This window comes from Myxocyprinus asiaticus, chromosome 1 (genome assembly GCF_019703515.2).
Source record: "Myxocyprinus asiaticus isolate MX2 ecotype Aquarium Trade chromosome 1, UBuf_Myxa_2, whole genome shotgun sequence".
Lineage (NCBI taxonomy): Eukaryota > Metazoa > Chordata > Actinopteri > Cypriniformes > Catostomidae > Myxocyprinus > Myxocyprinus asiaticus.
Window position 1 is genome coordinate 20,608,547 of NC_059344.1, and position 11,773 is coordinate 20,620,319.

General features: G+C 40.6%; 1 protein-coding gene across 2 annotated transcripts in view; it reads left to right on the top strand.

The window, feature by feature from the left end:
* Positions 1-4,859, top strand: part of LOC127440790 (H(+)/Cl(-) exchange transporter 5-like) — a 31,832-nt gene extending 26,973 nt beyond the window's left edge. Inside the window, exons 13-14 of one of the 2 annotated variants that reach the window (XR_007897195.1) lie at positions 2,132-3,268; positions 4,078-4,859. Coding sequence is in view for 1 of the 2 variants with exons in the window: in XM_051697701.1 (XP_051553661.1) it covers positions 2,132-2,222 (91 nt within the window). In the remaining variant the exon portion in view is untranslated. Of the gene's footprint in view, positions 1-2,131 lie in introns of both variants that reach the window. The other variant, XM_051697701.1, reaches the window with a different exon arrangement.
* The last annotated feature ends 6,914 nt before the right edge of the window (positions 4,860-11,773 follow it).

The following is an 11,773-nucleotide window of genomic DNA, read 5'->3' on the forward strand; positions in this document are numbered from 1 at the left end:
AGCATGAATAAGGTCTATGTAGGTGTGGATGTAGTGTACAGCAGTGTGATCTGTTTTTAGGAGTATACAAGATGCATGCATGGCAGAATTGTTGCTTCATTTCCGTCACATTGTTAGCTTAGCAACATGCTAACATCAAACTTTTGTAATCAATTTATGTTGCATCTCTCATGTGTGTCATGTGAGGGGCACTATTTGTGTGGAGCACTGAGTTGCTGTGTAGAGCATTCCAAATCAGTCACTTCTGAGGTCCTATTTCAGTTAGGATGCTGTCTTAGAAGGCAGAAACAGCAAGGCAGCTATACAGTATGTCTCAGCACTGCGGTTGAGGGGGCCTGGGTAGCTCAGCGAGTAAAGACGCTGACTACCACCCCTGGAGTCGCAAGTTTGAATCCAGGGCGTGCTGAGTGACTCCAGCCAGGTCCTAAGCAACCAAGTTGGCCCGGTTGCTAGGGAGTGTACAGTCACATGGGGTAGCCTCCTCGTGGTCGATATAATGTGATTCTCACTCTCGGTTGGGTATGTGGTGAGTTGTGTGGATGCTGCAGAGAATAGCGTGAAGCCTCCACACACGCTATGTCTCCGCGGTAACGTGCTCAACAAGCCACGTGATAAGATGCGCGAATTGATGGTCTCATACGCGGAGGCAACTGAGATTCATCCTCCGCCACCTGGATTGAAGTGAGTCACTACGCCACCATGAGGACTTAGAGCTTTTCCAAATTGAAAAAAATAAAAAAAATAAACCTATGTCCATTGTAGCATTGATTGAATAAAATCGTCTCAGCACCTCTGAGATAAGGACATTTTCCTCAGCATGTTTCTATCCTGTAAAAGTCCATATTTGTTTTCTGTTCTTCTGTTTTCATAAAGGTTCTGGCCTGATAGAGCCCTCTCTGCCATATTTTCTCAAAACGGCTGAAGCTAATTCTTGATGTGGTTGTTTTGCCTTTAAAGTGTTTGTGTTAATCAGCTCCTGATGTTGAGTGGATGAAACTTGCTGTTTGTCTTTCTCTGTCCCTGTGATCCACCCTTATTCTATCTAGACCATAAAAGGAAATGACATAGAAGAGAAAGGGAGAAAAATAATTATGGGAAAATAAAAACTCAATACAATAAAAGCTGTACACGTGGCCTAGCATATTTATTTGAAGCCATTTGCACTGGTCTCTCTCATGCATATACTAACTAGGACCATCTGTTCTATCTTATAATTCTTTTTCTTCGCCGTTTATTCAGTCCTAACTGCTTGACATACAGACTTCTTTGAAACGTTGTTTTCTACATGATTTCAGCTTTAGCTGTGTTATCTTTTTTAGATACTATACATTTTATACTTAAAGGAATATTCTGGGTTCAATACAAGTTAAGCTCAATCAATAGCATTTGTTGCATAATGTTAATTACCACAAGAAATAAATCAAGGTTACAGTGAGGCACTGACAATGGAAGTTTATACGACCAGTGTTTAAAGTTAAAATTACAATTTTATAAAAGCACTTATATTAATTTTTCTGTTAAAACTGGTATGTTAATTGGGCTGTAAAGCTTTTTGAATAGTAATTTTTACAGTAATTTTAGGGATTTATAGTTACAACGTTATGATGTCATGGCAACAAAGTTGTAAAATTTGTATAAAACTTTACAAAGAAAAGGTTAGTAAGCAATTTTTTTCACAATAAAATAATGTTAAAACGTACTGTTCACGTCTTGTGGCTATACTTTTAAAAAAGTGAGTATTTTAACATTTACAGATTGGCCTCATTCACTTCCACTCTAAATGCCTCACTGTAGGCCAAATCTTTGCTTTTTTTTTTCTTTTTTTTTTTTTAAGAAAAGTCAATAATTTTTTGTGGTTGTCAGCATTATGCCACAAAGGCACACTCCACAGCCGACAGAAAACAAGAAGTGCCAAGACAACATCAAAGCAGCTCTGTTGCAGCATTTCATTAACACAGAGCCAAAGTCTTGAACCTAAGCTTACATAAAACTGAACACTATAGTTTTGCTGTCTTGCAATCACTGGTATTTTCTTGCCAGAAATGTAAATCTAGTTTTCAATTAGTTGTCAGAGAGATCCGTAAAAATAATCCTTTTCTCCTTACCTCTGCTCTCTCTCTCTATGTTTCAGGCGTTTGCTGGGAATCATTACTAAAAAGGACATTCTGAAACACATGGCGCAGCTGGCCAACAGAGATCCAGATTCAATCCTCTTTAACTGAAGGCTCTCAAGACTCAATATAAAGGGCAAACCCACTCTTCTGCACAAACTGATGGCTGAACTATCCTGTGATGATGGTGGTAGGAGTATGTGTGTGTATGTCACTGTTGCTATTTTAGAGCTGTGTGAGAGGTTCCTACGGCACTAGAACTGGACATGTTTTGACAGGAGCAGCAGTCCCGACTCCTGAAACTTCTGTGGCTGATTAGCCTATCCTGAGGCTAAAAAGACATTAATGTGAAACTGTTGTCCTCTCACCCATGGAAACCTCATATCAGCCCCGATACATACTTTTGCCATCAAGACTGCAGTACTTGACAACTTCCTATGTGGACTATGCTTTTCTCACTCACGCATACACTCAAATTGAAGGACTTTTTTGAGCTGTTTAATTATTTATGGTGCATTTGTCATCCTGCAGTGATGTCTGACCTCAAAAGGAAACTCAGAAGGGTGAGAACATTCCTTAGAGGATCTGGGAACATGTGCTGATGGTGTCATGTCAGAACCTGTGTGTGTCGAGCAATCCCCGTGGGAAGATGTACCGGTCTTTTGTACATATGCATTTGATTTAGTGGAAAAGAGATTTGGTGCATCATGTTAAGTCACAAATGCTCTTCCTGTGTTTCACTAATACTCACTAACTAACTAACCTCAGTAGTTATTTTTCTTCATTCCTCACTCTGAAGACTTAGTGTGCCATACTGTCTAAGTGTTTATGTGTACGCTTGACTTCAAGTTGGACAGCAGCCAGTGTTCATTTTATGTGCCTCAATAGTTCTTAGTTATGCTTTATGTTGAAGAGGCCTTATCTTTGTCTTTTTCTCTCTCACAAATGTTGTGAGCATATTGAGTTTTGCAGTGTCTTATGTTCTCCAAAATGTAAATCTGTAGTGGTTACAAAATGACCAATGTCCTCTCTGCTTCCAAAATGAAACAAACTTTGTACAGATCTCCAATGTAGCCACAAGGAGGCACTATTTCACAGATCGCCAGTCTGAACTGTGTGTGCCGTCTGATTGACTCTTGGCCGGGTTCACTCACTGGGTGGGTTACAGCAAGTTTACATGTCATTACCTCAGGGACTCTTTTTGCAATCCCTTGGTTTCTTTATCCTCATGTCTGAGCGCCTGAACCCTTACATACTACACATCTTTGGTGATGTGTAGGTGATTTTATATTCCGCACCTGTTCAGACATAAATTCTCATTCTTAATCTACCACCCACTAGTCCTTCCCACGTAACCATGCACTTGTCCTCAGACAACCTCAGTGAAGCATCATCCGACACCTCCCTTTTTTGACCATGAGGATTTGATCATGAATTAACAAGATCCTCCCTGTAATGAAAGGGGCGAAATGTTTGATAGTTATGTACTGTAGTCTCTTTGTTCGACTTTATGTTTTGAAACCTCTTCCCTCCCACCCCCTGTCAGTTCAATGCATGTTTTACCCCCTTTGGCAGTTTGAGTTTATGGCCTCTTAAAGACATTCTACTTATTTTCATGCTTTGTCTTTCCCTGCTCATTGTAATTCCCGGGAGTTAGATTCGGGGTAGGGAGGTCGGAGAGGGCTATTGTTCCCGCTCGCTTCTGTTCGTCTGGGCTCTCAGTCGCCAGGATGTCCCCTGACTGCTTCCCTCAAGCACCGTCACGCAGCCCGACCGCCTTCCACTCTTAGAAAGACAATTTCCGGTTCGGCCTTTAAACAACGGGCAATTGTACACTGCTATAATACAGCAGGGAAAAAATACATTCTTGCACTCTGATTACTAAAAGTAAAGGTGTTTGTGTGTGAGGGGACTGTGCAGGTGTCAGAAGGAGGGATTATGACTTTTTTTTTTTATACCCTCCTAGGAAAACATGGGAATGAGGGAGAGGAGAAAAGGTTAATTAAACAGTGTTACTGGTCAGTGGAAGGATCGTTTCACAAAGGTCCCTTCTGTGTCACACGGAGGGTTATTGGAGAAACTTGGCATGAAGGACTTCCACTCATTCCTGCAGTCCGGGTGGGTGCTGAGCCACTCTCGGCACTGTAACCCAACAACTGGTGTAGAAGGACCCGAGCCAGGACCAAATGAAATGTTGTAATGTAAAACAGGATATGCCACAGACCTCCTATGCTCTTATCGACAGAACATGGGCTTCCACCTTCTGTGTGGATTTCTGTTTTAATACCTTTTTCTTCTGTTAAAACTTGACGTGTTGAAACTAGTTCAAAGTTTCACATGCTGTTCAAACTCGGTAAAGCAAACAAGCAAACCAGAAGCAAGTAAACAGTTGCTTCGGTGTCATCTGCTTGAGAATGTGCCTGCCTTTTCAAGGACAAATGCTAAACTTAAGTGAACTGCTTTTACAGGCGTCACTGAGTGCGTTTACGATATACAACTGAGAAAGCATAATTGTTTTGACCAAAAAGGCAATATTGTTATTACGAAATTGGTTTTCCAAAGCACTCCTCAGAAATGAAGAATTTGTACGTTTTTTATGAGTAGAAAAAGAGAGAACTTAATATATTTATTTTTCCCAAAGAATGTATTACATTGCAGTAATTGTACATGATTGTAATATGTCATAATGTCAAATGAACTTTAACACACCTTTGTTCGTTTGAATAAATCAGAATATTGCATTCCAAAAATTTTTTTTAGACAATATGTGTCTATGCTTCAATTTCAAGTATGTAAAGAATCAGCTGTAACCTGAATTTAAATGCCAGAAATATGATTAATCCCATTTTATTCCCCTAAATTGCAAATTGCTTTGGTGGCTGTAGAAGCAGGCCCACGCTGCTTCGTGTTAAATGTGGTATTTAAAGGAAATTGCTGAGGGTCTCTTAAAACACCACAGGATTGTGGGCCGAGTCGTATTTTATATTTGGTCATCTAGTGACTGTTTAATGATTATATTGTAGCTTTATTATCTGAACATTTGTATTTTGTTAAAAGATGAATGTATAGTGAAGTTGCTAAGTTAAAGGATGTGTCTCAGACAAAAACATTTTTGGGGGGGGTTGTTAACGGATGACTTAAGAGGATAATTTTACGTATTGTGAATCTCCTTCATGATTCTTTTCTAGTTCAGATTAATTTGCCTTTATTAGTGGGGCTTGCTATGGTTTCTTTTAAACTCCTAAACCTTGATAATGTATTAAACTTTAGTGCTTTACTCCTGCACTGTTTGTGCGATGGGATGTTACTTAAAATCGTGAGACTGATTGTGTAAAGGTGTACTATTACTTTTTAAAGCAATTAGACTTCAAATTTTGGCCTAGCAGATGAGAAAATTGACAAAATGGGAGAAAAATCACATAGACTTTCAGTGAAGGAGAGACTCAAGCCATAAAGAAATCTAGCTCCAAAAAAAATCCATCATATATTTTCTTATTCAAATAATATTTCTTATCAGTTCATATCATATATAGCAGCAATCATTCACGTTGTACCTAATTTCTGTCCATATATATTATAAAACAGAACCTGGCCTTATTTAAAATTTTGATAAACTGAGATATTTAAATTACAGTGCAGTATACATTATTTACAGTAGGTTAGCCAGTCAATATATTTCTGATAATTACAACCATAGATTTGAAAACGCTTTCAGAGTTTTACAATAGATAGTGTTGTAAATAAATCCTGTTTGTTGCAAAATTCTCATGACTCCTTTAGAGTAGCACAAAAAAAATGTTTGGATAAAACTCCAAATAACTTTTTCAACTAATGATTATATCATGGAAAACATACTAACGTTTAGCACCCAGACAGCCAATTTTTATTTTATGATGAACTGTTTCCACACTAAAGCAGTTTAGTCAGTACACTGAGGCATCTCCTCCATTAACTTAGAATCAAACAAGTCTCCTTGTTTATAGCTCCAAGGTGTGTGGTTGACTTATCTGAACCAGCTGAATGAGGTATCTACGTATGGATATATACAGTATGAAAGAGAACAGTCAGAACAACTTTGCAGTCGCAAAGCAACACCCTGGTAACCACCCACTAAGTCCAAGCAGTCATAAAAACACTGTTTTACTGGCCTAATTTATGTTGCTCAGGGAGGACAGGAGACAAATGTGGGCTATAGGGATGGATTCTTAGGGCGACGATCTGACTGACCAGAAGGACTTTCAGCCTCACATTGCCAGCTGTCCTGTTTGTTTGTTTGTTTGTTTGTATTTATTTGGCCCTGCGCAAATGAATGAGATAAGTGAGGCCCATGCTTGTGTGCTGAGACGTTGAATGGTTTGGACAGGGCCTGGCATGGATGCAATTCCTGTGACATTCCAAAGTGTTCTGGTGGATTCTGGGAATTCAGGAGGACAAGGATGGGTTTGTGAAATTCTTAAGGAGTGCCTGATGGTCTTAATGAATGGCAGAAAAGGTTTAATGATGACACATATGACTGACTGATTGCTAGGGAGAGCCGGCCAACAGAATGTGTGATGAAGTGTTTGAATTGTTTTGACTGAGGGTCTGTTGAAGCCAGGAACGAGCAGTCTGGGTGCTCAAGGCGGGCTGCCTTAATGAGTCTGTCTGTGTGTTTCTGACAGTTTGAAGAGATGTGTGTGGCCATTTCTAAGGAACTGAATAGACTGGTGTGTGGTCTGCACTGATCGCTTAGTCAAATTGGGATGTGTGTGTGGCCTGTTAGTGTGTTTTGTTTTTGTGAATGTGAGACACTGGGACCTCAAGCGGAATTGAGAATGATGGTGAATCATAGCTAGGTTGTCTGGAAGACTTATCAGAACAGAGAGTGAGGAAATAATCTTAAGCTTGGCTTCAAGGGTATGCACATCTGTGTGGTTACTTTTTATACTTTGGGGATCAAATTGTCTCCAGAAGTTAACTAAATCTGACAAAAACCTCCCTTGGAAGGTGGGTAGATTTCTGAAATGAAAAACGGGGACATTTCAAGTTCAGTGGTCAATAGGTCATTGAAATTTCATGTTACTTATTAAAAAAGGGGACAAATCGGATTTTATGTATTTTGACCATGGTGAACGTGGTAATGTGCTGAACTATGCACTGTAAGAAATGATTTTGGTTTAACTTAAATTAAGTAACCTGGTTGCCTTAAAATTTTGAGTTAATTTCAAATAAAATGTAATAATTAAATAAAATAAATAAATAATAATTTATTTTTACTATTATTATTATTACATTATATCAGTGCATTGCCATTGTGCTATTAGTTTACTCAATAAAAACACATTCTTATGTTATCTGAACAAATTTGTGAATCTAAGTTGATTTGGCAAAAAATATAAAGTTAAAAAATCTTTTTAATGATTTTACGGTGTGGTGTATCATGCTCTATTGAATACTGTAGCCTTTGTCTCAATGAAATTCAAACATGGAGGTAAAGTTGATCATTTTTAGTGCTCTTCTGTTTCATCTTTAATGAGTTCATTCTTTTCTATGCTGTACAGATTACAGTGTGGCATAAAAGTGAACTAAACAAACATGTATAAACAATGAGGAACTATTGCAGCTGACTCCACAGCGCAGAGGTCTTGCCCTTTGAGCATCTTAATAATTTCATGGAATACGGTGAAGAATGTAAACATTTAGCATCTAAAACATATTTTATCATATGACACAAAGATATTCAATATTGTATAATAATGATAATAATAATTATTATAATACTATTTTACCTAACTGTTTGCGTATCTCATGTGGACTTGTTTTTCTTAATTACTTATGCATTATGGTGCTCCTTTTCAGTCACAATTCTGTAATGTACTGAATTACTGTACATTTCTTTGCAGATATTTTATTATACTTTTTATTTATTTTTCCATGTTATTAATGTCATATTCTTATTTGAAATTTATTACAGGTATATGTTAAAACAATGAGCAAATATGTGAGAAGCTGCTTCCTTTAGTGTGTGTATATTACACTGATCACATTGAGAGATTATTACACTGATTGGATTTACAGTCCAATACAAAGATAAAATTGTTGATTTTATTCATCTACGGGCATTAAACTTTCAATACAATCCCCGTCGAATTTTTTGTTCTTCAGTGCACGATTTTTTCTAAGCCCGTGTTTGTTCCAATGACTCACGTCGAAGCGAGCTTTCTTTGTCCTACCTTTTGAGTGGAGAACATGGTAAGGATGTCAATTATACAGCATACATTTCAGAGCAATTTAATGTAGCCTTTTTACTAAACGTTACAGGGGTCCAATGGGGACAGCTGCGCTTTTCGAGGTTTGCAATTTCTCGCACGTGCCGTTATCCCTACCTGTTCCAGTTCCACGGCCTCTGTGTGTGGGAGCCGTTTGGGATTTTCGGCTCTGTGTCTGAGAAATTGGAGTGCGAACGGACAGCAGTTTCTTCGTGTTTGTCGCACTCCCTCTTAGCGAAAGTGCGAGTCTCGTCGGACATGCTCTGAAGCCTAGCTTGGTGGGCATTTTCTGACTATCAAAGAGTTCCCATGTGCGTCTTGATCCAACGCTATTAAAAAAAAACCGCTGTATAGAGAATTTGTTGTCGGAAGGTAAGGGATAAATTTGCCCCTTGTCCTCATTGTCTTTTTCTATCATTCTGGGAGAATACATATGAAGAAGGCAATGGAGGAGCGGCCTCAGCCTTTTCTCTCTCCCCTCCCAGTTAGAAGCGCACTGCTCACGGCAGAAGGGATCATGCAGGGACCGGTGTACCCAGCCGCAGAGCGAAGGGGTTGGAATAAGATAATATTCCCCAGTGGAGTAATGGCAAACCAGCGCACAGGGTGCTTTGTCAGTGCCATTATTCTTTCGGGATTCTATCAGGAGATGCGAGGTATTTTAACACGTTTTCTCATCTTTTGTCCATTCATGGACCACGTGGGCATTCTGGCGAGCAAGAGATGTGCACTGTTATCTCTGCTCGATTTTTCGGTAGTGGCATGGATGTCGCCACTTTCAGTCAGCTGTTGGATCTACACACGATGGTTTTGCAGTCCAACCAAGTACATCGTGTAAAGGAATACTTTGAGCTAATATTGTCTCCGTTTCAAATTTCCCTTGTTTTCCCCCCGCTGCTTGCGCTGGGGAATGAGTTGGTCAAGGCGATGCTTTTGTTCCGCGAGGATGTTTCGTGCTATCCGGGTACTACACATGGTTCCCCCATTAAATGCTGGGACTGGTTTAGTGTTTAGTTCCGTTTCTCCTGTAAATTACGCTGGCAAACGATCATTGAATATTTTCAGCTTAAGTTTAGCCTCTGCCTCCATGACTAAGTGTAATATAACTTAGGCAAAACTTTTCAGCTTGAGTTTTGCCACTGCCTCCATGACTATGTGTAATATAACTCAATGTACAATAAAAATAGATCTACACATGAGCCTACGGGAAGGATGAGCCTCTATTCAGTGAGCGAAATTGGACTGTATAAATGTATCAGTTTCTCTCCTATCTGCCCATCGGTCAATATCGGAATTAGTTCACCGTTGTATGCGCTTCGAATGAACGACAACCAGAATATAGTTCAGTTTTCCCCCGCAGCTTGCCGGGGAGCGAAAAAAAATTCAGCCTCTGTCTCCATGACCAAGGGTCTCGAGATGTGCGTAACAGAATTCGATGTTCATCAAGGCACAAGTGTACGCAAAGGCACACAGTGAACATTGTGCGAGCCTGCTTGTTTCTCAGTTCCCCTCATGTTTGCATTCTTCCCCATTACTATGCTAGGGAAGGTGGTTTATCTGGCGTCCTCTGATGTAAATACATTCAGAGTGGCCGGCCCTTTTAATTGCCTGATTTAATTCATCATCTGTCTCCATGACCAAAGGTTTTGAGACATGCATAACAGAATTTTATGTACACATAACACACAGTGAGCATAAGCACCACACGTTATCCCCCCATACAGAATGCTGGGGCCGTTGTGCGAGCCTGCTTGTTTTCTTAATCCCCCTCATGATTGCATTCTTCCCTGGTTCTATGCTAGAGAAGATTATTTATTTGGCGTCCTCTGCTGTAAATACATTCAGAGTGACCAGCCTTTATAATTGCCTGATCTAATTCGGCCTCTGTCTCCATGACCAAGGGTTTTGAGACATGCTTAACAGAATTTGAAAACAAACAAAAAATGTTCCCCGTTCAAAATACCAGGGAAAGGTTTATTCTATCAGCATCCCTGCTGCAAAGGCATCTCAGGATGTTAATTTTTCATACCTGAATACAATAAAGGCAAAACATTATCAAATCCCCCTCAACCAGCCTTGGTATTAAGGAGAGAAGATTCCCCTCTGCTGTGCCGCAGGTTCAGGGGCAGCCACCAAAAATAAGTCAAGCCCGCCATCTAGTGGTTACAAATCACGCTGCAGACAAAGGCCATGCATTAATCCTTCTGTCTGCCCGTCTGTCGGCTTGGCAGCAGTTGAAGGGCATTTTGAACTGGGTACTTCGAAAGATAAGCACGGCGGCTTCCGTCCCATTCTGGGTTTGAGACGCTTGAATTCCAAGCTAATGAAATGTCAATTCAGAATGATAATGCAAAAGCAAATAATGTCACAAGTGCAGCCGGGGGACTGGTTTGTGACAATAGATTTGAAGGACGCTTATTTCCATATTCAGATTGTGCCGAAGCACAGGTTCTTTCTCAGATTCGCTTTCGGCAAAGTGTATAAATTTTGTGTCCTTCCATTCAGACTTGCACTAGCACTACGAACTTCGCAAAATGCATGGATGTGGTTTTCACACCCTTGAGGCTTCAGGGCATCCGTGTTTTGAATTATCTCGATGATTGGTTGGTGTAAGCCCACTCTGAGTCTCTGGCTGCCCAACATCAAGAGGCCATTCTCAGCCATCTGAGCAATCTAGGGCTGTGTGTAAACCTAGACAAGAGTGTCCTGTTGCCAAGGTGAGAACATTTCACAGGCTTTTGGGGCTCATGTTGCATGCAAGACCTTTTCAGTGCTGGATGAACACCACAAAGGGACTTCAATCACTGATGCATGCGTCCCGTCCCTTCAAAGTGACACATGGGTGCTACTGAACACTGTTATCATGGAAACAGACTCGCCTTCTGATGTCAGGCATTCCGTTGGGACAGGTGTGTCACCGAAAAGTTATAATGACAGATGCCTCCTCCACGGGTTGGGGCACTGTGTACAAGGGGCATCCAGCCTACAGGGTTTGGATGGGTCAGCGGCAATATTGGTGCATAAACTGTCTGGAGATGTTCACGGTGCTGCTGGCATTACAATTTTTCCTCCCGGAGATTCAGGGCAGCCATGTCTTATCCAGTTGGACAACAGGACGTTGGTGTCCTACATCAATCGCCAGGGAGGAGTGCAGTCTCATGCCATGCTGAGGCTGGCATGGCACATTCTTCTGTGGGCACTGGACATTGTACTGTCTCTATGAGCCATACATGTTCTGGGCCGGTTGAATATGGGGGGTGGATCTCCTGTCCAGATGGGGCTTGATGCCCGGAGAATGGACATTAAATCCTGAGATTGTGGAACAAATCTGGAGAAGATATGGCAGAGCGGAAGTGGATCTGTTTGCTTCGAGCGAGACGTCACACTATCCCCTCTGGTTTTTCCCCCTTGCCC